The 27,247-nt window shown below is 34.5% G+C and overlaps 1 protein-coding gene across 1 annotated transcript in view; it reads right to left on the bottom strand.

The window, feature by feature from the left end:
- The window catches only part of CNTN5 (contactin 5), a 1,273,287-nt gene that overhangs the window by 478,615 nt on the left and 767,425 nt on the right, over positions 1–27,247 (bottom strand). Inside the window, 2 exon segments of the mRNA XM_033121922.1 lie at positions 5,468–5,643; positions 5,768–5,891. Coding sequence (XP_032977813.1) covers positions 5,468–5,643; positions 5,768–5,891 — 300 coding nt within the window.

The raw sequence follows: 27,247 nt of genomic DNA, 5'->3' as shown, positions 1-27,247 counted from the left end.
ATGAGCAAGTATGCAGCAGCTACTCAAATCCATTAGCTGCTTAAATCAAAACTTAAAAAAAAAGATTTATAAATGTACAGAACAGCTTCATGATTAAATTCTAGTTACATTTCAAGAATTGGCTTGGTTTTATGTCAGGCTAATTAAACTTGCTATTTAAGTGATATAGGGATGTTATTATGATCCCTAGAAAAAGCCTCAAATGAGAAATTTCTACAACAATTAAATGTTAAGAAAAGATTTTCTTCTCTTAAGCAACTGGGGGAAAATTAGAGTCCTTTAAATGTTTGTACCTATCATTTTGCTCTGACCACTGGGAGTCCTAAGGAAATATTTATGTTTTGACCACAATAATTATTATGGCATACACTATCTTAACCTCTTATTATGAAGTGTATTTTTTCTTGGTGCTGTGTTTACTGATTTACATACTTATCTTTTATAGTGCACAATTTTATATAACAAGTCATATAAATAACCTTAGGAATGAGGTTAAGATAAAATACGTTAGTAAAATAAATAATTATCTCATATATAAATATACATACTTGCTATTTTGCATCTGTGGATATATTGAGTCAATAGGAACAAAGCTTTAAAAGAGAATAATTTGTTCTGTACTTATGTAATTTTTCCACACACTACATATACCTTCTATTATTGCTACATGACCAGGTAATGGTACCAACACTCACTTCTTTATCACCATTCTCTTCAACAGCCAGAATCTCTGATAATATTATCAGCTCTTACTAATAATAGCCAGAGGAATCTTTGCCCTGTCTCAAATTCATTTAGACAATTTAGCTTTCTAGGTCCTGATCATACATCATCCAATCATTTTTTTAATTATAAGAAAAGATATTTATTAAAAGAGGAAATATGATAATAAGAAAAAATAACTACATAGCAAAGTTACTATATATCCCCAAATTCCAGATCTATAAAGAGACTCAATGTTCCTTAAAGTCTTAAACTGCCATAAGGAAAATTAAGCAAGTGGTTTATTATCTAAATTTGAACAATGAGAAGAAAGGCAGAATGATTGTATACTTATATTTGTTACCAATATTTATTTTTGTTATATCTTATAGGTATTAATAGACTGATTGTAAAATGGTGAAGAAAACATACATGGATTTTTTAAAGGTTACGATATAGTTTAAGAGAGAAACTGAAAACTAAATTGAATATGTCATAAAGCGAATATAACACATATTTATATTAGAATAGGAAAAGATACCACTAAAGTTAAATAAGATGTATCATCTGTAAAATGGATTTATGTTTTATAATATAACAACTCATGTTGGTTATGAGGATGAAATGAATTAATGTCTTTTTTCTTCTTTTTAAAAAATTTTTCAATGATAGTTGACATTCAATATTATTTTATATTAGTTTCAGGTGTACAGCATAGTGGTTAGACATTTATATGATTTATATGATTATAGTCGGTGATCCCCCTGACTAGTCTAGTACCCACCTGGCACTATGCATAGTTATTACCATATTATTGACTATATTCCCTATGCTGTACTTTACATTCCCATGACTATTTTTTATTAGTTTCAGGTATAGAAAACAGCATAGTGGTTAGACATTTCTATAATTTATGCACTGATCCTCCTGATTAGTCTAGTACCCACCTGGCACTGTACATGGTTATTACAGTATTACTGACTATATTCTCTATGCTGTACTTCATATCCCCATGACTAATTTGTAAATACCAATTTGTATTTCTTAATCCCTTCACTTTTTTTACCCAGTCCCCAAGGGTGTTGGGAGTTAATGTATTTTAAAACACTTAGAGTATTGTCTGCCACAGAAGTATTCAATAAATATAAGCTACTAATGTAAACTGATGACCTTAAAAAAGTTGTTGCTTTTAAAAATCTCTTTTTTACTAAATTATTTTAGTTATAATGTCATCCGACCCATCACTAGAATTTATGTGAAACAATCTTATATGCACCTCTAGCACCTAGATTTTACTCTCTATAACATAGTCAATGAAAATAGCTGAATCTATGCTTGACTTGGGGAGTAGTCAGGGGATCAAGATGTTATTAGAGGACAGCTAGAATACTTTAAAATATATTTCTGATTAATAAGAGGACAAAAAGTTAGCATTAAGGGAGTCCCAATAGCTGAACTGTGACAATTTGCATATGTATATGAATAAGTTGCATTTGCAAAAACTCATGCAGCTGTAATGTTACTCAAATCAGAGCTGAATATGATGTGTGTGTATGTATGTAATTTTCATGCAAAGGGGAGATGACTCTCCTAGGCTGTGTTTAAATTTTATTGTCTTTAATAAATATAAGATTGTTAGTATATGGATATCTTGAATCTTCAATTAAAATATGTATCTGTTTATAATATAGATTATACCTTTTTTTCTATGCATATAATTAGAGGAGACCCATCTGATATTTATTTAACACTGCCAATAGAGTCACATCATTTTAAGCAAAGGTCATATTCCAAAAGGCAAAAGCCTGTGTAAAATGTGTCATTGATAAAACAAAAATAATGTTCAAATTATAAAAGAGGCCAAGTCTGTTAAACATGTCTCATTTTTGAAAGAAGCCACCAAAATTTAATTGGTTGATAACTCAGAAACTGACACTGAATTAGGTAATATGATCCTATTTTCCATTTTATTTTAGATCATAATACTACTAAATACTGTAGAAAAACATATCTAATAGTTACTATATACATGTGATAAAATTAATGTATAAAAGGTAAAAAATACTTACATAATAAAATTATTGAAAACTGAGTTAAGCATAAAATATAACTCAATAATAAGCAGAAGACAGATTTAGTTATAGGTATTAGTAAGTTTTGTAATTATCTTGATAATTTGTGGTCTAATTTTATGACATTTAAAACGTTTAATAGACTCATGTATTAGGTTTGAATAGTTGATTTGATTAAATAGTTTTTAACATTTATCTAAATATGCTAAATATATTAGTTTTGAAATATTCATTGTATAATGAATATTTAAATTTTTACATAAATAGTGGTTGATGGGTATAAAGGATTAATAATTTCAGCTTTAAATTGTGTCAAAAGTAATGAGGGTTCCTCCACTCACAAAAACCCTTTGGATTTTAATCATTCTACAAGCAATAAATAAGGAGTTCATTTTCTATGTATGAAATTGAACATAGAAAGCCATGATGTAAAGGAAAGCAGCCACAAAGGTTTTGGTCTTACTTTCCCTTTCTATCCCTTCACTTCTTTGAGAAACCCTTTCCTTTTTTCTCACCAACTTTTTACCTCGTTTTCTTCCCCTCGTCACAAAACTACCTTGACTCCTATAACCCTATAGCACCAATGCTCATACCCAAGTATACTAGAAAGCAAGTTGATCGACCCTTCATCCTTTCTCTCTACCGCATATATTTGCATTTTTGCCCTTAAAGATCACCTGGAAAAAAGATAAAACTAAACCTAAAGAACTTAATTTTTTTATGTCATCAGTATAGACATGATATCTAGTGGAGGAATAATTTTGAGAAGCAGCCTTCCCTATGTAAATGACTGACTGCCTCAACCAGACACCTATGGGCTCTTAAGCATATGTATGGCTTCCAGAACACAGTGTTGAGCCAGCTGTGGTGGGAGAGGGAAGGGACAAGGACATAAATGCTGCCAATGAATCCACATGTTTAAGTTAAAAATAAAGCAAATATTGCTGTAAACTCAAACTCAGGACAGCTTGTTACTGAATAGGTAAGATATATGATGGATGACATAGATAGATAGATAGATAGATAGATAGATAGATAGATAGATAGATAGATAGATAGATAGATAAATAGATAGGCAAGATAGGTAGATAGACAGATAGATAGACAGACAGAGTGAGCTTTCCTTGCCTAGTCATTGAACTGTAAGTATTGTTGCCAACTTGCTCACTGAAGATGGGAGTATTTGACAGCAGCGACTAGTCTTTGCAGGAATCCTAGTAAGGCACAGTCATAAGGATACCTACAGTCTCATAGTAAATAGATTTCTGCTCTGTAGGATGCAGAAAACTTCACATATTTTGCTGCCATTGCTGATTTAAGGGAAAGAAACAACTGCTGTACTCATACAGGCTATTGTGAATCGGTGTGCATCTGTCAGATTGTATAGTCCAAAGAGAAAGGTATAAACCACTAATAATTGTACATCACGATCTCTGGATTTTCTGTATCTGTCTTGAAAAGACTGCTCTATTTAACAGAGGAGTGATTTGGAGGGTTATTCATATTGTTTATTAAGTTACTTTTTAATGTGCATACTGAAAAGTATGAGGTTCTATGATGCACCACACAGTATTTTCTAAAATAAAACGAATATATCTAGGCAACTATTTTGGTATATTTGGTATCTGTAAAATACCTATATGAATGCCTTAGCTAAATCTACTTTAAAAGATAACATTTAGATTTTTCTAGGACCTAAATCAGTGTTATCCAAACTGATCCATTGTCATTTTTTTATTCTTTCCCTTTCTCCTTCATACTCTATTATAGGGTGTCTGGATTCTGGGTTAATAGAAATAATATGCGAAGATGCTTATATAGAGAAAAATCAATTGTTCCATCCTTCAGGTTGTAATTTTAACATAAAAATCATTTTGTGATAAATTATGTAGCAAATAGTTACATATGAATTATTAACACAAAGATTATTGGCCCTCCTAACTATATTTTAGAATTTGTAATCCTCCAGTTTTTAAATTCAAGTAGAATTACTTACTAAGGAATAATACTAAGTTTTTTGTTTTTTTTTACCCACTAGCCTAGGTTCAGTTTGATATAAGCCCTCACTACCAGTGAAATAATTTCAAGAGTTTTAAGAAATCAATACATTTAGTTAATTAGATATATGATCTATTTTAGAAAATGTGTATATTCTAGTATGCATGTATGATTATATGTGGTATCATTTTTCTAATAAAAATATCAGGACAACTGGGAAGGAAGGTATAGTCAGAATCTCTGAAATATTAGCCTTTTAGAAGCATTTCTTTGGTTAATTGACCATTAGCAGAATTTTTAGAATATTCTGTCTTATTTCCAGAAATATCTCTGGCTAATAGACTATAATAGACAGTAGAAGTATAAAAACAGATAAGATGAAGCTATTTTAAAAAGCAGACAGAATTAGAAATCTATTTTTGTACTAGATTTCAAAAGATATTTGAATTTTAAACTTTATCTGCTTTCATGAATAGGATTTTTAATCTCCCAGACTAGTATGTGGTTTGAAGATGGCAAACATTTCAGGAAATTTCAGAATACCTCAGGAAGCAATGCACCGTTTACACCAATCCTTACCAAGGTTTTCCACTATTTTAAAATTTGAGGTTGGAAGCTTTTGCCTAACTAAACTTTAAAATTACATATGTACACACTGCATACATATACATGGAGAAAGCATAAACTTTACTCACAGGCAAACTGAAGTATGGCTTCTCTACTAAGAATACTTCCAAAAGTGTTGGCTGCTAAACACTGATAATGACCAGAATCCTTTGCTTCACTGGGATTGCTTATAATGAAAGTCCCGTCTATCAAACTGTAGCGATAATCACTTTCCAAATCTATTTCTGTTCCATTTCGAAGCCATCTTAGGGAAAATCAAAAGACAAATATGTAAAAATGACTTGAGACATAATACTCCCTGGGAGTGTCAGAATTTCATTAAAGGAAAAAATTTAAGACTTAAGAACAATAATTAATAGAATTTCTACCTGTAATTGGGAACTGGGTTGCCACGAACTTCACAATTCAGTGCTACTTTCTTTTCATCAGAATCAGTTGGGAAAATTATATCATCTGGTTCTTGCACAAACACTGGCCCGTAGTCCACACTTTCTGTAAGGACCAAAAAAGACACACTTTAAAATTTCTTGAAATATCAAGATTTTTTTTCTGACTTATATTTGCATTCAAAATTCTTGCTTTTTACTTGTACACAACAGTCATATTACCAAAAGAAAGATATAACTATCAAATTGCATTATTTTAGTAAACTGCAGAGACCTAACTAGAATTTTTTTATAATTGACTAAGACTTTTAAAAAATATGATTGGAAAATAAACATTTCAAGCATTGGTTTTGTACTTTTAAAAATATATGTCTGTATTCATCTAAAGCAGAATGTTATCATCTAAATAATAGTAAACAAAAACATTATTTAAAAAAGCCCTAAAAGTTTGTAAAACTCTTAGAATGTTAAAAATAATACACAATACAATAAAGAAAAAAATCAAATTAATATTGTGTTACTAGTTGGATATTATACATATGAAAACATTGGTCCTCCTGCTTTCTTCGCATATTCCTTTCTTTATTCATTCCATCAAGCATTACTTACTGCTAATAATGCTGGAGGTTAGGGGAAAATATTATGTAATACAAATAAATACATTCTTATGGAATGAGACATGTCCTCAAGAAATTAAAATAACTGAATAAAAATGTCAAAACTGTGTACAGTTAAATGTTCACCAGTAGGTAAGCAAAGTAAAGGGAGATCACATGAGAAAAGGGATAAAAAAGAGGGCAAAATGGAAGAGCACTTAAAGTAATTAAGTGCTTACTATATGCCAGATTCTAGAGTCTATCTAATTTAATTAGTTAAAACTCAGAGAAATTCTATGACAAAGGTAATTTTAAACTAATGAAAATTTCATGGAAAAGTAGAAATAAAAATGGGCCCCAAATGTCACCTTGGACTTAAGGATAATTCTGCTAGAGATAAATAATAAATGATGAGTAAATGTGCTATGGGGAGTGTAAGTCATGTTAGCCTGCATAGTGTAAGACTTTACAGAATTATATGCATACCTAGGATCTATAGCATCCTGAATCGTGAACTTAGAAAAAAATAAAATTTCTTGCTTTATTTTTATTAATCATGAATTTAATTACGTAATAACCTTAGATCAAGATTCGCAACCTTGGCATAAGTGACATTTTGAGATATTCTGTGTTGTAAGGGCTGTCCTGTGCATTGTAAGCTATTTAACCATCAACCCTGACCTCTGTTCACTACATTCCAGTAGCACACCTCCCCAAAAAGTGATGATCAAAAATGTCTCCAGACATTGTTCAATGTTCCCTAGGGTCAAAATTGTGTTTATTTAAAACCACAGCCTCAGCACAATAAAGAAGGATGGGTTTAGAAAAGACATATTTCCAATGTCTATACCAAACAGTTGGACGTTTACATCCTCCTTGGTTAACAACACACAAAATAAACATATTAGGAAAGATATTTTTGAGCAAATGAATGTCCTCCTAGGAAACTTGAGCTTTAAAAAATTATATTGAAAAAGATGTGTACTTTCTTCATACTTAAAATATGGGTAAATTGATTTGCTTTCTTTAAATGAATTATATGTTCATTCTTTTGAGGCAAAAAATAATAAAAAGTGTTCATGGTATTCTAAACATTCATCCAATAAAAACTGAGCACTCACAATGGGTAGGCACTAAAAAGTATTTTCTTTGAGTCCTAGGTAACCTAGCTTGAAGTTATCTTTTTCTTATGCTACAACCAACAATATTACATGAAAATAACTGATGTGAGTTTCTCTACACCAGATTTTACTACTGTCACTTAAAACTTTTATTTTCAAAAAAGCAAAATATATAAGTGATTGGATAAATAATGAGAGGAAATTATTGTCAAAATATGGTATTTGCAGCATCATAATGAATTCATAAAAATTCGGAAAAGCACATGAAACCTCATCAAACTCTCAAATAGAATTAAATTGCACAATCAAATTTTTAACAAAATCCCTTCTAATCTTTCCACATTAAGATATGATTACTCAAATAAATATGATGTATGCCTCTGATGTATAAAATTAACAGATAATTAATATATTTTATATATTTATATATTACAAAACACATGAGCTTTGGAGTCAAACTTGGGTTTAAATTACAGTACCATCATTTTCTAGCCTTCAGACAAGTACTTTAATCTTTTGCTGCGTGATTTATTAATTAGAAAATAATGTCTCCTTAAAGTATTCTTATGAAGATCAATTGACATTAACATTTGTAAATATGTAGTATATCATAAGTATTCAATAAATTACAATAAATAATAGTAACTTTTCCTTGTGGTATAATACTACATACTAGACATTATACTGAATAATTTATATTAAAATATCACTTAACACAACAACCATGTGACCAAAACTAATTCCCTCATTTCATAGATGACAAAACTGAGGCTGAAACCAATTCACTAAATTTATATAGGAAATAAATTACAAACTTCTAATACAAATCCAAGGCTCTTGGTATCTAGAACCTGATTATCATGACCACTACTATTAGTATTACTTATAATAACAATTATTATATTTACAAAGCATTTTCATGTATATTATTATTTAATTCTCTGAGCTGAGCATTATAATTATTTCTAATTCCAAGATGAAAGCTCTGAGGTTCTGAGAGACTTCTGCAAAATCAGCCACACACGTTTTGAAATGACTGTTGCATATTTATAGGCAATCCACAAGTTGATTTTAACTAAGGTTCTTGTGTTCCAAACCTTATGTTGTGAAAATTGTCAAAACAGGCAAGAGAAAAAAGGTTGTCAGTCTGGGGAAAGCCAGAGGGGCATGATTTGCTAAATTACAGACTGAAAAACAAGGGCCTAGTCTGAACACCATTTATTCTATTATGATTTGCCCATACTCTTCCATACCTCTTCACTGTTCAATGTCACTTCCAAAAGAATCTCAGTGCGCACTTACTCACCCTCTTTCTTTTTCTCTTGATCTTCTCTTAGAAATAAAGTTCATTTTAAGGGGTGGAAGAGCAAATGTCTATGTAGCAATAGATCTTCAAACCGTTAACTAAAATGTGGAAGGTAGACATGTGAGAAAGGTAATGACTGAATTTCTCTGGATAGCTTTCTCTTAGGTTTGTATCAGAACAACAAGGTATGCTGTGGAATCATCTAAATTATTTGAGCAAAATGGTCTTGGCTGTGGAGGCAAGCCAGGGGAAGTAATTATAAAGAGTGACATAAATTGGAGATGTTTAATAAATTATACTTGTTAATCTAAAATCGAGTATACACACACACACACACACACACACACACACAAGGTGTGACAAGTTCACGAACTTGTTGCAACAATGTTGCTAACCTTTTTTTGATATCAGAGGGATTATTCCTTATGAATTTATACCAAATGGACAAACAGTTAACCAAGTTTACTATTTACTAAATACTATATGTATAAATTCTTTGTCCTTTTGCCCTTTTGCTATTCATGAGCCTTATCAGCAACCCCATCCATTCTGGTCTCAGCAAGCACAGAAAAACAATATATAATTGAGAAAAAAGTGCTCTACATCCTTATTTAGTGGTTCCCAAATTCTTTTAATAGCAAATATCTTATAAAAATATTCTCCATTTATAAAAATTAATAAATATTCTAACATACCTGTATACAATTTTTTTTAACTTAATAAAAGGACAAGTAAAAGAGAAGTAATATAAAATAGTATTTAACTCAATATAAATTCTCAGGAATAATTATAATAAAAGACATAAAGTGGTAATCAAAGTTTGTTTTTGTTCCTAAAATCTCCATGGGTGTAGCAGCTGCAAATGCAAACTTATCCAAATGTGGTATTTTCCACTGAAATATCATGCATGCTATTGGTGTTAGGTGGTGTAATTTTCTAAATGGCCACCAACTCCTGGTAAAGTTCTTAACAAAATTAAATATAATCTTGCTGTAATTGACACAATTTCTTCATTGGCATTACTATTATATGTCAAAAATACAGAGTTGGATTTAGTCTCAAAAAATTATAAAGGGAATTTTCAACTTATATGAATGTCTGGCAGGACATTTAAGAGTCCTGTGCATTATAATTACAGATCATTTATCATTCCTAGTCTCCACTCTCTAAATTAAAGTAGTGCATCATAGAATCACTGAATCAATTAAAATTGTTCCACAAATTTTGGGAACACCTCTGATGGGAAGGTGCCACACCTTAGAATCCGAATAGAGCAATAAATAAGAAACAACGACTGCCTAAAGTTAGCATGGTGTTGGCAGTAGTCTTCTATGATGCCTGAACAGCAAGATAAAGCTCTACCATGAAATAATGACTCTGGGGCCCATCTGCCTTTCTCCCAGTGAAGCTTTTTTTGAAGCACTGATATGTGATTTGATTTATGGAGACAATGATTTCCCTTGTAGAGTCCTGTCCTGGGATCAAGCTGATATCTTGCCATCTCTAACCCCTTTGTAAATGACTGCTGCTTATTTATAGGCTACCCCGATACTAATTTTCTTCCTGCCAAGATGTTTTAACTATCACCTAATCTGAGATTCCTACAGCAAGGTTCTCTTGGGAAGCCTTACTTCTTGGTGTTGGATCATTGTTTTCAATTGCTTCCTGGATCATGTCTCCATAGATTCTAAACTGCCTTTCAGACTTAAATCCTCTTTTGAACAATTACTTCTGTGCCCATTTTTCTCAAAGATAGGGTTTAACTCCAGACCCCAACCCTCTCAACCTGCTGACTAGCTCTAATTTGTAGCCTTATCTAGCTTATTCATGTAATGTGACCTAAATATCAGTAATATAATCTAGAAGAAGTATTAGCATATTACGTCCAATACAATTACAAGAAATGGACTTTTAATGATCATTAATATATTTTATGCGTTAATTTCCAGAAAGTTTGAAATGTTTAATTAGAAATTGCGTTTTATAATGACATTCATTTACAATGTGAGAAAAACTTTTCATACCATGTGGGCATCTAAGATGAATTCTTAAAGAAAATATCCAAACCTTCGTATAACTTTAAGTCTTTAAGTTGTCTTTCAACATTCAAATTAAATTTCTTTATAAAAGTTGAACAAGTGTAAACTGTCATTGTAAAACTTTCAAGGATTACTAAGAATGAAAGCATCAGTTATTAGAAAGCATTGTGATTAATGTTTTATGGGGAGTGGCATTATGTTGCACACGATATAAATTGAGTGTTTAATAGATTTTTTGTCATTTTCTAACGTAGCTATAAAAGAGAGGTCAAATGATTCCGAGATGCTATCACTTACAAGACTGATCAAAGTGCATCAATCCTTGTTACATTCAGAAGATGATGAACCACCCATGGGGAGAACATAGCTCCCTGTAATTTTTGAATTACAAATTTTCATTTGTAATTCAAAATACACAGTTTAGTTAAAACATATTCAGGTAAATATCCCAATGGAGTGTAGAAATGCATCCTTGATTGCAAGTTCATCCAGATTTCAAATTCCTCGAGTAGATGCCCTCCTTATCTAACAGTCTTTGTTAAGCTCCTAGTAAGCTTGCACTGCTCTAGCTACTGAAAGAGGGTAAAGGGGAGTGTATGAGACAGTCTTTGCTCCAATGACATATACTTAAACTGGAGAGTTTAACATACTAACATAAAACAATACCAATAGCTCTAAAAATCAGGAATATAATAAAAGAATAAAATTGGAATGTTTCAATGAATGGTCATAAAATTGTAAGGTTTTAGAATATGGTCTCTTTTTTAAATGACAGAAACTGGAGTAATCTGACACAGAATAGTATATCATCCAAGTGAAATACATTTTTCCCCTTCCAGATGGAATTCTTATCCTCGTAAAAGATCATTTAAATTTGAAATTGTTTATCTAAAACAATTTACCAGCAAAGGGGATTTTGAGGAAATAACAGAAATTGTCAACACGTAGATCACTTTGAGTCATTGATGCCATGCCCACGTGCCAAGTCAAATCTGGAAACAAGCCACCTTAACAATGAAATTCAGCCAAAGGTACTAAGGATAAGAGGCAACAAATTTGGTAGGTTGCAGGAATCTTCAAATGTCCAAAGCCAGTGGTAGACAGACCCCAAGTGTTATGTAAATTGTGAGTTGTGTTTATCATTGAGGGAATTAAATAGATCAACATTATATGCTTTGATTTACTAAGAAATAATTCACTTTAACTGCTTCTAAAAAACAAAACAAGATAAAACAAAAAAACACACCTTTTCCCCTCTACCTTTGGTAGCATTAGTAGTTTCTAAATCTCACAAATGGGCTCCCTTAGTAAAAGTCTGAACTTGTGCAAGGAAGATAAAACATATAAATCTAACTGCCTCATCACAAATATTAACAGAAGAAGGAGATGTCCCCTACACTTATGTGTCCTCCTACTAAAACCACAACAGTGAAAAGAGATTAAGCCAAAGACCAATTTATTCTCTGTTCCTTTATAAAGGGAGGGATTATCAGCAGTGATTAATCCTTGCCTACAAAACAAAATTCAAAATCAGGACATGTGTAGCAGGTATTGGAAGTGCTCACTCCAAAAGGCTTTCAATTAACCTATTTTACCATAAGAATTTCCAAATTAAACCTTAGCAATTTTTTAAATTAAATTTATTGGGGTGACAATGGTTAGTAAAATTATATAGGTTTCAAGTGTACTATTCTATAATACATCATCTATATATCACATTGTGTGTTCACCACACAGAGTCAGTTCTCCTTCCATCACCATATATTTGACCCCCTTTACCCTCTTCTAGCACTCCCCTCCCCACTTACCCTCCGGTAACCACTAACCTATTGTCTGTGTCTATGAGTTTTTATTTCTTTGTTTGTTTATCTTGTTCCTTTGTTGCTTTTATCTTTATATCCCACATATGAGTAAAGTCACATGGTTCACTAGCAAGTTCACTAGCTATTAGGGAAATGCAAATCAAAACCACAATGACATATCACCTCAGACCTGTTAGAATGACTATCATCAACAAGACAAATAAGAAGAAGTGTTGGTGAGGCTGTGGAGAAAAAGAAACCTCATACACTGTTGGTAGGAATATAAATTTGTTCAGTCACAATGGAAAACAGTATGGAGGTTCCTCAAAAAATTAAGAATAGAATTACCATCTGACCTAGCATTCCCTCTTCTGGGTACCCAAAAAACTGAAAACATTTATCCTTAAAGATCTATGTACCCCAAAGCTCATTTCAGCATTATTTACAGTGCCCGAGACATGGAAACAACCAGTGTCCTTCAATAGATGACTAGATAAAGAAGATGTGGTGCCAAAAAAATGTGTACACATTTTAAGAAAGGAAAAAACTATATTAAAATTGTAATGCTCAATATATACCGATAACAAAAGATGAGTACAAGTCATGTTTGACTTCTGCAATTACAAGAGGTGCTCAAAGTGGTTACAGCGTCCAGACACTTCTTATAACGGCAAACTACTGCTTGAGCAACACTGACCAAAGTGTCTACCTGTATACATTTTTTTGGCACCTCTGTTATATACACAATGGAATAGTACTTCACCATAAGATGAAATACTGCTATTTGCAACAACATGGATGGATGTTGAGGTTATTATGCTAAGCAAAATAAGTCAATCAGAAAAAGTAAATTTTTAAGATCAATTAAATTACATTCTTTATATTCAAACAAGTACTTTAGAGTAATTATCAACAACGCAGTTTTTATTATTTTTTTTTTTTTAACTAAGCAATACCTCTTGGTCTGTTGCACATTTGCTCTGATACAATTTGAAGTGATCATAGTTATTACGCAAACTAACAATATGAAGTTGAAAGCAAACTAACTTTGGAGGACGTCTCAGATTCATAACTCCAATGAGCAATGTTCTCCATTCCAGGTACTGCTTTACTTCATTCCTTTATGATTCTAGCTCAGAGATTTTTATTCATTCACTGTCTCTACTTTCTAACCTCAATCAAGTGTCAATTGCTACTCTTCTACTCTTCTTGCGGCCGTCTTGTTTCACTTGTCTTGCTCTGGCTTGCTCCTGCTGTTGGAAGTCAGCTACAATGCTGGGAGCTACCATGTGGAGAGCGCCACTGAGAATGGCCTCTGGCCAACAACCCAGGAGTAAGTGAGACACACAATCCAATAACCCTCAGCACCTGGATCTGCCGACAATCATGTGAGGTGAGCTTACAAGTGGATTTGTACCCATCTGACCTTGGTATAAGACTGCAGTCCTACCTTGTGAAAAACACAGTCAGAGGACCCAGTGAAGCCACATTTGCTTTACTGACCCACAGAGAATATGAGATAATAAACACATAACATTCGTTCATTTTGTTGATGTCCTCACCATATTTCTATACTTTCTACAGAGAATTCTTCCTATGATATCATGATTTTAAGGTTTTCTTCATAAATTTCATCTATTTAAATTTTCTGTGTTATCTTGTGATCATCTCAAGATTGGTATTATTTTCTAGGCAGCCAATCCCTGTAGTCAGTCAAGATTTATTTATCTGGATCCTGATTAAGTATTCTTTGGAAGTCAGAGTCTTTTTTAACCCAATGTTGAGAGTCATGTTCTCTTATTGTTGCCATAATCTATTCTCTAGAAGCTCATTACCAGCTTTGGATCACAATGGAGGAGAAGGGATTACACTGTAAATACCAGAAAGTAGGAATCATTGTGAACCAATTTAGATTCTACTTACTAAAAGTATCATCATATTAGTCTCATATTTTTGTAAGTAATGAATTATCACACACAGTTGAGGTCATCATTTTCCCTATTCTAGTAACATTTCTATTCTCATTCTTCCTTCATCCTCAGAGGTAAGCACTCTAGTCAACTTGCTGTCTCAGATTCATGGTTTTAAAAATGTACCACACATATGTGTCCATAAGTAGTATATATTATTTTCTTTACATAAATGGTGCCATGTTATATATTATATAATATGCTATAATTTTCCTTATATTTTGAGGTATATCCACTTTGTTTCATAAAGATATAGTCTATTCACTTTAACTGTTTTAAGTTCTCAATGAATGAAAAAGTAGAATTTATATATTCATTACCCTTCTGATGGACATTTGTTTCTGATTTTTTGCCCTTAAACATGTTTCACGGAACATACTTTCATATTTCCTTGTGTATGTTTATGAGAGTTTCTCCAGGTTGTATATACAGATGTGGAATTGCTTTCCCAAATTGCTCTGCAAAACTGGATTTTACATCTCTGAGAAAATTTTTAGCTCTACCTGGGGTATTTCTGGGCTTAACTCTGAGTAGGCGTGGGATAACTTTCTATTCAGGCTCTGTTAGCTTTCTCATTTTTCACAAGAGCATATCAATCCCAGCTTTACTCTCTATTAAGACTAAATGGAATTACCTGACAAATGCCATATGTCAGGCTCTTGTCAGAGAGAACAAACTCAAAATCACACCTAGCCAAGATATATCAAATGCTCAGATGAGAAAGCAATAGTTATGGATGATTAGTTGAAAAAATCCTCAGACTACCCATTCTTCCTGATACTCTAACTATGGATTAAACCAGAGCAACAGAGGACTTCAATTATACCAAACTAGTTCCAAACCAAGAGCTTTGCTACTCAAAATATGGTTTATAGGCCAATAGCATCACCATCACTTGGGATTTTTGCCCCCCATACTGTATTTTATATCCCTGTGACTACCGTGTTTCCCCAAAAATAAGACCTAGCCAGACCATCAGCTCTAATGCATATTTTGGAGAAAAAATAAGACCCGGTCTTAAGACCGGGTATAATATAATATAATAAATATAATATAATATAACATAATATACTATAATATAATATAAGACTGGGTCTTATATTAATTTTTGCTCCAAAAGACGCATTAGACTGGCTAGGTCTTATTTTTTGGGGAAACATGGTATATTGTGACTATTAATTTGTACTTTTTAATCACTTTACCTTCTGCCCCATCCCATCTAGGAACCATTTCGTTCCCCCCCTATATCTCTGAGTCTATTTCTGTTTTCTTTGTCCGTTTTATTTGTTCTAGTCTTTAGATTCCACATATAAGTGAAATCATATAGTATTTGTCTTTCTATGTCTGACTTATTTCACTTAACATAATACCCTCTAGGTCCATCCATGTTGTTGCAAATGGTAAGGTTTCATTCTTTTTTATTGCTGAGTAATATTCCGTTGTACCACGCAGTTTCTTTATCTAATCGTCTATCGATTGGCATTTTGGTTGCAAATTTTTTATGAATGCACATTATCTGACTCTAATCCTGATCTATTGATAAGGGGTTCTATTTAAATGAGATTCTCAAGTGATTGTATGTGTATTAAAATCAAAGAGCACAGTTTTAGGTAATTACTTCTCCTTTTGTTATTGATGCTTAGGTTTTAACTACCTTTACTAAAGCAGATGAAACTCATTAAGTACACAATAAGAACAATGTTCAGGTCACTGGCTTTTACATCAAATGATAAACTCTTAATACGGACCTTCCAGAAAAATGTGTCTGATTTTAATGTCAGCAATAGCTATGCTTCTACTCAATAACTATTTCATTTTAATACTTAAAACTCTTAGAAATATGTAACTGACCAGATTTTGTTTTTTTCTTGACTGCTAGTTACCCAAAATGGGACTAGCCTATAGCAGGTATGGTAGACACTTTGAGTTAGTCTCAAGTCTAGCTCCATTTTATGTCCCAGTATTTATTGTTTTCATCATTTTCATGTGTTTTAATTTATATTTTCCAGATGTATTTTATTTATCATTGTGAGCTATCTTAACTTACATTTGGAATAAGAGAACAAAGGAGTAGAAGCAGCTTATATCAAATACAAGATATCTCTTAGTTCTGATCACTTAATAGTCATGCATCACTTAGTATTGGGGATATGTTCTAAGAAACGTGTCCTTAGGCAACTGAATCATTGTGCACACTTCACAGAGTGCACTTGCATAAACCTAGATGGTATAACGTATACATACCTAGGTTATATGGTCTAGTCTATTGCTCATAGGCTATAAATTGCACAGCACGTTATTGTACTGAATACTGTGGGCAATTGTATAGGCACTTACCACGCTTACCATGAATAATCTTGCAGGACTGGAAGTTGGTCTGTGAGTCGGTGAGTGAGTAGTGAGTGAATTTGAAGACCTAGGACATTACTATATACTACTGCAGACTTTAAAAACACTGTCCCACAAATTCTCCCTCTGTTTCCTTCCAACAGGATTAAAAATAGAACATCAAAACTGTCAATGCTGCTCCATGCATAGGGATGTGGCCTGGATTGATTGGAAATATCTAGGAGAAACAGGCTAGGTAAGGCATACATTATCATAATAATGACTGTCAGGAGGGAGTGAAAGGTGGCTGGAATATCAGTAGAAATAAGAAACCAAGATGGTGAGATTAAGGGAATTGTCATGGTTATGTGGTTTTGACTATTGCATATTGGAGTCCTGGTCAGATGAAGAAACTTTGTGGTATTTGTTTTAAAAAGGGGTGGAGAGTCTTTAATATTGAGAGAGGGTAGAACTGAGGATTCAATATTCTGACTTTGGAATTTTGTTTTTGGTTCCATTGACCATATCTGGCACAAAGGGTTCCCTCTGGCACTGAAATGATGGAATAAATAAAGCTTATCTCTGCTTTACATCATTACAACCTGAAAATATTTCCAAAGTATAGGGACAGGCTGGTTCCACACTACAAAAGAAAGCTTTTACTTTGTGGCGGTGGCACTTAAAATTTGTTACGGTAGCTCCTGTGGACCTGCGTCTTTGTACAGGATCTTAGGTCCTCAACAAAGAATTCACAGCAATATATTCTGAAGACCATTCAGCTAGATCTGGGAGGGCTGTAGCGTCCTTTGAATATGTGGTACTGGGGAAAGATTGTGTTAAAACAGGTCAGTAGCTGACGGATCGAGACGTAATCTGTGCACTCAAAATTGAGTTGCTATGTGAGAGGGAATCTATGTCAAGCTTCTCAGATATTGCTCCTGTCAGAAAAAAAAATCCCTCCTGAACCACATGCATTTCCACTCCTTATAAGTTCAGCTCCATGAAAATCTTATGAGACCACTGTCATATATGTGGTCCATCGTTGACCAGAAATATCATTAGGCAGTGCATGACTGTACATTCCAGTTTGGTATCATCCCATAAAATAATGATGCTTGAAAAACAAATATTCCAAAACATCGCTGCTTAATGAGTATCATATTGAAGTCAATGTAATGAGATTTTTTTAAAGACTATTTTTTTTTAACAGTTTTAGGGTTACAACAAAATTGAGAGGAGGGTAGAAATTTCTTATATTCCTCCCACCCCCAAACATGCACACCCCCTTCATTAACAACATCACTCACTGGAATAGCACTTTTTTTTTTTAACCAAAGATGAACATCTATTGACACACCATAGTCACCCAAACTCCACAGTTGATGTTAGGATTCACTCTTGGTTTTGTATATTCTATTGGTTTAGACATGTCTATTGACATACTTATCGTTACGATAGCATTCAGAGTATTTTCACAGCCCTCAAAGTTATCTGTGCTCTACCTGTTCACCTCTACCCGAACCTCCCATCCCTTGCAACTCTTATCCTTTTACTGTCTCCATAGTTTCTCTTTTCCAGGATGTCAAATAGTTAAAATTATACAGTATATAGCCTTCTAAGATTTACTTCTTTCACTTAGTAATATGCGTTTGAGCATCTTTCATGCCTTTTCATGGTTTAATAGCTCATTTTTTTTTAAGCACTGAATAGTATCCCATTGTCTGGATGTACCATAGTATTCATCCACTGACCTACCCCAGGACATCTTGGTTGCTTCCAAGATTTGCCAATGATGAATAAAGCTGCTATAAACATCCATGTGCAGGTTTTTATATAGATGTGAGTTTTCAACTCCTTTGGATAAATACCAAGGACCATAATTGCTTGCTTATAGGAACAGTTATGTTTAGCTTTGTAAGAAACCGCCAAACTATCTTCCAAAGTATTTGTACACTTTTGCATTCCCACCAGCAATGCATGAGTGTTCCTGTTGTTCTACAACCTCACTACCATTTAATGTTTTCAGTGTTCTGGATTTTAGTCCTTCTAATAGGTGTATAGTGGTATCTCATTGTTGTGTTAATTTGCATTTCCCTGATGACAGATGATGTGATCCATCTTTTCATATAATTATTTGCCATCTGTGTATTTTCTTTGGTGAGGCATCTGTTAAGGTCTTTGGCCAATTTTTTAATCAGGTTGTTTGTTTTCTGATATTGTGTTTTAAGAGTTGGTTGTGTATTTTAAATAACAGTTATTTATCACATATGCCTTTTAAGAATATTTTCTCCCAGTCTGTAATTTTTCTTCTAATTCTCTTGATATTGTCTTTCACAGAACATTATGGGAATTAAAAAAAAAAAAAAACCCACACAAAAAAAACAACTTGTATTAAGTATAAGTATTTTGAAAAATACAACATTGTTAAGGAGCTATCACTATGCATACATAAAATTTAAGTGCCAACACTAGGAGATGATTCTCCACATGGGGACAACTGGCGTAATCATGTGGCATCGGTTTACTTGTATTTGGCACCACAACCTAATTTGACACTTCTAGAATCTTTGCAGTAGTTTACTTTTTGCAAAATGTTTCTTTGGATGTTTAGTTCATCATCAATCATAATTGAAATGTAGCCCACAGTATTGTCCTTAAAATCAGTAGATATGTGAATGAAAATTGACTCAACTATTGCTAAAAAAAAGAAACAACAGGCTAAAATTTAATCACTCTTGCATCACCAAACCAAAAGTTAATAACTAACCGAATTGAAGTTTCAGCCTGTTCCAGGAGAGGCATTTAAAAACTGGACTGCTTCTGGGATCAGACTAGGTCCGATTTGAGCTGGACTGAGTCCAACCTTCAAGTGGATATTAAGAAATGGGACCCTTTATATCCAAAGAATTGAGTGTGCCACCTTTTGGCACACCTGCTTTTTTTATGATTAAGAACTATGGTCCCAGAAGTGGCAGATATTTGCAAAGGAGGGAAATCGTGCTTGAGACAACCTAGAGTGGCAATGGCCCTTGTGAGGAGCATTCTGGTTAGACAAAATGATTTAAAAATGCACTTGAAAGGAAGGGGTCCCAAGTCAAGCAAATAGAATGAGATAGTTATTTTAACTGTCATGAAGAAACTTACAAAATGTTTCAAAATTCCCAAGTAGTTTCATTGAAAGACTTTTTGCAAAAGGCTAATGAAAAATTAAAGAGATAAAAGGTAGCTAAAACTGCAACTGCACATGAACTTCATTTCTTTAGCATGCATTTTGCTTTCATCTGAGCTCGCTCTGTCTAGCCTGACAGAACTATGACTCCCTTGTGTTCTTTCCCCAGAGCCTCCTACCTGTACATATACTGTATGTCCTCTCCTTTTAATTATTAAGCCCTTAGGACATTAGGTCCTGGTCAGTGTTATACTCATTTTAGAATAAAGCTTCAGGTCTATCAACCATGACTAGAATATAATAACTAAACCTCAAACCAGAATAAGGTTTTAATAAAACAAAGATAACACCCTGCTTTCAGTTATGTTTCAGCTCCAGATTCATGAAAGTGGACCAGCTCCATGCACTGTATCCCCTGGAAATCAGACCTAAGAACATCATGACTGACCCCAGGACCTGAAGTCATGATCAGCTGCTCACTGCCTTAGCCCCGACCAATCAGTAGAGCCTCCAGCCCCAGCTCCCATAGCAACCATGATGAATGATTTTTTCCCCTTATGTAATGTAGCCACGGGAGGCCATCAGGGAGCCAGGTTTTTGAGAGCAATAGCTTGGCACCAACTCCTTAAATAAACCTTTACTTTCTTTGCTGCAAACTTCTGTTAGTATCTTATTTGACTTGAGTGCACTCAGGCAAGCAGACCCTTTTATGTCAAACTATAAGACTGACATAACTCCTACTATTTCCCTCTATCCTCCTTTATTTGAGTACTCATTCTAGTAATCGTCTGTCTAAACTGTCTTCTCATTCTGAAAAGACGACTGAATAATTACCTATTTAAAATACAACCACCTATGGTTACATGTGATACCTCTCAGGTATCATTCACGCCGAAGTCAACAGCCAGTCTAAGGGCCACAGTAAAGAATTTCTGAAACCCATGGAGGATCCTTAAACTTTTTTTTTTTTGTAAATGGATTGCCTCCTGAGCCCAGTGAGAAGGGAAAATAAAATTTCATGTTGTCCATTCCTTTCCAACTCCAGACCAATTGGTCATTGATCGTTTCTCTCTCAGGGATAGCTATTTTTGACTTCTTTCTTGTCTTGTTTTACATTCTAAAACCTTGGCTTGGCTTTCTGCCTGCCTGGGACATACAGACTGTTGGTTCTTTCTTTTGACTATCTTTGGGAACGACTCTGGATTTGGGGAAGGTAGTAACCTTTGCACTCTCTTGGGTCCATGGAGTTGTTTAACACTGTCAGCAATATTGACTGTTTGTACCAGGTGAAACCTGCAAAGATATTTGAAAGGTTTAATAACTTTTTGATCAGAAATTTGGCCAAAATTGGAAGCTGACATTCAGAGACCATAAGGACTTTTTTTAGGTCTTCTCTCCTAAGATAAATGTTTCCCGAGGGAAAGAAACATTCTGAAAACAGGATGAATATGTCAGTTCTTCCGTACCATTTAGAAAGCAACCTAACTTTTTGAGGTACTAAAAACAGCAGATCTTGTTTTACAAATCTAGTCCTTACAGAACCAGAGATATGGCTCCAGAAATAATTCAAAGGCCATGAATTTTTTTGCCATTCCAAAAACCTCCCCTATTCATCTCAAAAGGCTTGTAAATATAGACCTTAGGGGAAAAAAAAGACCTTCTAGAAGGAGCTTGCATTTCTTTCTCTGTGTGTATGGGAAGTAAATACCTGGTCTTCTCCAGCAACTGTTATCTATGCCATATTTTTAAAATGCAAATTTCAAGAAGGTAATTCTCATTAAAAAAAAAAAAGGAAAAAGGAGGAAAGGTCATTTTGAACTTGACTTGTCAAGGACAAGTACAACTCTTAAGTGTTTTCTTCACAAATATTAGTAAAAGCTTTAGTGATCTGAGCAGATAAATTTAACTTATTCCAACTGCCAAAACCAAAATTATATCCACCTGTTCTTGTATAGTGAATTTTGCATTACCTTACCTGTCTCATGACAAAGAGGTCTGCTTGCATCTGTCTATGGGCGCCTTTATATGTATGTTGTAAATGTGTCGCATTTTTCTACCTCTGGATGGCATTTCCAAAGAGCTCTGTTTAATTGGGTTGAAGATTAAGTGATTATAAAGATTAGGCATTCTAAACTCTCAGAAAGATAGAGACAAACCTAAATATTTTTTCAAGTTCATTTGATCTAAGATAATAAACTATTTAAAGAATAGTTTAAATTTAAAGCTAGTTTAAATTTGTTAATTTAATTAAAATAGACATGTAGGCAGAAGGTAGGCATGAGCCACAGGAAGGGTGGGCAACAATGTAACCTGCTCTTTGTACACCTATGTCCACTCCCCATGGACTAATTTTGTGGTTAGAACATCCTGATAAGAGGAAAGTGAAATCCAACCAGAATTATCTGGTTTCTGACACCTGCACAGAATGTTAAAACTTGCCCTTGGCCTAACCTTAGCCTCATTATAATAGAGTTACAATAAATTAGCATTATTAAATACCCCCTCCATGGGTTTTTCTTTGTGCATTAAGGGTAAAGGCATGCGCAGAAAGGAATGGGTTATATAACTTACACATATCAATCAAATGACTCATGTCTGCTCATCACAGACAGAGCTGCCCCAGAGTCAGCAATATAAAACTCAAGTCCCAAATATTTTGAGGCCATTGTCTCTCTTGACTTGGCCAGTTCTTCCCTTAGAACATATCCTAATAAACTTTTCTTACTCTATATCTTCATGTTTGCTGATCTGTAATTCTTTATCGCATTGGCAAAAGGACCAAGCAGTTACCCCAGTAACAGACATGTCTTTAGAATTATCAACATTAATTATAATGCTGATAACTTTATCCTACCTGGGTTTACTAGTCAAATAAGTTCATATGATCTCTGTTACAAAATTTGTAATTAAGAAATTTGTTAACACATATGCGTGTATTAACAACGTGGTATGATGGAATTTTTGTAAGTCATTTAAACATAATTAAAAGTGAGTAAAATAAATATATATAAGTATGATACGAAGTTTTTAGGTGAACCTTTCAAATAAGTTTCCCAAATCTTTTCAGTAACCTGAAGCCTTAAAGTTTTGCTAAGTTAAATTACATGGTGGAAATTTGTTAGATACCTAGGTCATTTCCAAATGAAAAAAAAAAAAAAAGACTGAAACATTAATTATTGAACATAAGTTTTACTACATTAGGCTTCCTGTTGCAGTAAAACTAAAGATAAAATTGGGTCTATTAGTAAATATGTCTTACACCATGCTGAGAAATTTACTTTGAGAAAACACATGTTTCCAAAATTAACAAAAAAAAGTATTTATAAATTTGCCAAGCCACAAATAGCTAATATGAATGACAGTTCATAAATGTTTACTATCTTAGCTTTTATCATAATTGAGGTTTTTAAAGGTTAAAAATTCTAATATGTGTAACTGGCACTAACTGAAATAATAAGGAGGGTGACTGTGCAAGGACAGTAGGATGAGTTTTTGGCTAAGAAATTGATGAGACAAGTAGAGTTAACAGGAGTGAGCTTGCCATCTGGTAGGATGGGACAGGCAAAGAGTTAACAGGAGCAAACTTGTGAGCTAACAGGAATGAGCTAAATATTAACTGCTTGGCTCTGACTCCCCTGGCCAGCACAGCACCTGCAGGCTGACAAGCACCTTACATCCATCATAGGTAGGAAACAGAACAGTTCCCAATCGCAATAGCAAAACCCCTGCAAGCTAACATCCATCATAGATGGGAACAGGACAGTTCTCAGGAGAACACAATTGTAATGGCAACACTCCTGCAAGCAGACAAGCACCCTACATCCTGCAGCACGCCTTCTCATCGGCACAGGTGTCCTCCATCAGACTCTGCCGTGGCTAAACTCCTGCCAGTATCTCTCTCTTACCCCTCTGTCTCCACAGCTCTTTCTCTCTCAGACTGCTCTGTCAAGACTTCTGCCAGTTTCAAACAGAACTCTCTCTCTCCCCTTTTGACTTTCCATAAATCTTTTCTCTGGATACTCTTGTGGAGTCTCGTAAATTCTTTTACATTCTGAGAACGACCGGGGGTTAATTCTACGCCAACACAGAAATGGCATGAAAATACATTCTTATTAAAGAAAATGAGAATAATTTTATCTAAACTAGAACTTCTGGCTATGAAGAACAAACTAAATGTATACAAAAAGTGGAAGAGAGAGAAAGATAAAGAGAGAATTTTACCTTGTGTAATTAAGCTGGCTAAAAATTGAAAGCTAAGTGTTTTAAAAATTAAACTTCAATATCAATGGTGTTGTGAGGGTTTGGAATGAGCCACCCCAAGGTGAGCCGCAGTAGCATGTAGATTATTTTGAGGTAAAGGCAATTTGATCTTCAGGCTCAAGAGAAACTACTGCCCCTCCCTTTAACTACCTAGAAGAATTTGAATTGGGGGCCTTGCCCATTTTAAGAGATTATCAGCAATAACGTCTTTATGACTCACCTATGTGGCAGGGTGAAGTTAAACATTTGCTCTTATCATCCTTCAATGACCATTTGAAGCCCCCACGCATGCGTATTACCTCATCCCTAGCTCAAAATGCCTTCCTTTCCTAGATCTCCCTTTCTGTCTCTGAAACTCGTATGCATGTGGGGTCTCTGACTCTCTCATGTATTCAGGGTTCCCACACATACGTATGTATTAAATTTGGTTATTTTTCTCTTGCTAATCTGTCTCATGTCTATTTGATTATTAGACCAGACAGAAGAACCTTGAGGGTAAAGTGGGTCCCTCCTCTACAGTGTACTTATGTAAAACCAAAACTGAATTTTCTTTCATCTGCTGAAAGTATTTTCTTCTCAAGCAATCTGTTAAGAAAGCAAAGATTCTATGTTTTATCAAAATAATTTTTTGCTTTATGTTGGCTTAATCAGGTCTTTGATTACTTAAGAAAACTGAATCTTCTCAATAGGAATAGCTAACCTTCTGTATTTGTCTTTTTAATCTTTTAATGTCACTTTGGTCAAATAATTAAGTATTGCTTCATAATAACCTGTGATCTTATTAAGCCAAGTGTTTTAGAATCTTGTGATACTTTTGAACAACATCTCAAGAATCAAATTCTAAATAAAGTCTTTTTAGACCCCAAACTAACTTTGACATTTTTTCAGAGGGATCTGGGAAAATATCAAAGGATTTGTCTTTCTAATTATAAAAAGGGTGATGTTGAACTAATTAGGCTTATTTGATATGTTAAATTACGTGGGAAGCATGGTCAAATAAGAAATAATATTAAGCTTTCTTTATGTTGTATCTGTATATGTTAACAGAGTTTCAAAAATTCCGTAAAGTCCCTGAAAGTCTAATGTACCCTAGCTTAAGATGTGGTCCGACAGCAAGATTGAGGCTCACACTGAGCGCTAAACCCGAGTATTAGGGAAATGCCCGAGTTAACTTTCATGCAAAGGCAGAAACAACAAAATCTATAAAGGTGTTGCCATATATGGATGAAATTCATTCTGTTGCTGCAAAAAATGACCCCTCGTTGCCAGACTTTTGACCTCCTGATGTCCTTGTAACATGGCAACAGTCTGCTCCTGAATGAGAGAAATTAAGGTGGGTAAACAATGGCTGTATATTAAACAAATAGTCAGGGCTATGAGAAACCCAAGATAGCCGGTTGGTTTTTCCAAGTTCCCTGGCAAACTCTATTTCTTTGTGGATGGGGGTCAGGGGGTGGGTCGGTGGAGGGGAGGTTGCATTCTTTTACCCACCATTTAAGAAAAATGCATTTCAGAGAAATGTCCTCAGAGGCCTTGCTCGAACCTCCTTCCTCTGAACCCTTTGAGCACCTGTAGCTGGACTTCATTCCACTGCCACTTAATATGGGTTATCAATATGTTCTTGTTGTAGTAGTATATAGTATGTATCTTTTCCAGATGGGTTGAAGCCTTCTCCTGCTGCAAGGCTGATATTTCCATAATGGCAGAGAAACAGTTAAAAAATGTGTTTTCACTCCACATGAGGTAATCACTGGTAGAAAAATATCTGTTGGTGTATAATCTTCCACTGATCCCTTGTTGTCTCATGCTAGTATGACCAGCTACTAAGTCTTTAATGTCTTATACTCAAGCCTATTATTAACAGAGTAAGGAAGATTTTCCAGACCCCCACTCAAGGGGTACTGTTGGTTACAGTCTAAAGCCTGGTGAATGTGTATTCTGGAAGCATCATCAGAGAACAGCCCTACTGAGAGGGATCTTAGCAAGTACTCATGACCACTGACATAGCCTTAATACTAGAAGACATTGAGCCTTGGATACACATCTCATAGTTCAAAAGAAGGCTGTGCCTGACATCTGATTCTCTATAAACACTGGAGACCTTCAAATTAAATTGACTAGGAGAAGTAATAGACATTGATGTAGACTGCCTCCAACCAAGATGCAGGATCAAGACTTCCTTCTTTCACTGAACGTGAAAGCCCTTCTTCTTTTCTTTCTTTCTTTTATTCTGGCATTGGCCTGTGTCATGCAGGGTGTCAGGCAGGGTCTCAGCTCCTGGTCCCCACATAAGAATGCAGGACATGGTGAGGCCAAAAAGGAACACCCATGGAGCCATACATAGGGGAGTCATACTGCTATAGTCTCGCTGGCGGCTGGGTTGGAGACACAGGAAGCAGAAGCCACACTATCCGCAACCTGCCATCCACTTCTCTGCCAACTAACCAACCCCACTTGTTAACTGCAATCTGCACTTGCCAGCCACCATCTTCTTGCTAGCCCCCATTTTCTGCTAGCGTAGCCATGGCAGTTATATTAGTGGCCAATGTCTCACTGGTTACAGCTGACGGCCAACTAGCTACAGCTGATGGCCATCCAATCACAGTTGATGGCTATTTACCACCTGAGCCAGCACCTTTCCACGTGAGGCCGAGAGCCTGGAAACTGCACTCCTGGTTCTGTCCTCACAGCCTGAAAAGATAATGCCATCATCCATATCTTCCAGGCCATTGCTAAGGGGGTAACCCCTGGAATTTAGAAGTTTTTTTTTTTATTTCAGGCTATGAGAAAACCTAACTGACCCCTGGATTGAATGGGCAATTGTGCCTGACTGGATTTATACTTGTCTGTCATAGTTATCTTTCTCCTTGG

Source organism: Rhinolophus ferrumequinum, chromosome 11, assembly GCF_004115265.2.
Source record: "Rhinolophus ferrumequinum isolate MPI-CBG mRhiFer1 chromosome 11, mRhiFer1_v1.p, whole genome shotgun sequence".
NCBI classification, from domain to species: Eukaryota; Metazoa; Chordata; class Mammalia; order Chiroptera; family Rhinolophidae; genus Rhinolophus; species Rhinolophus ferrumequinum.
The sequence above is the reverse complement of the archived record's forward strand: the minus strand, read 5'-3'. Positions and strand labels throughout refer to the sequence as shown.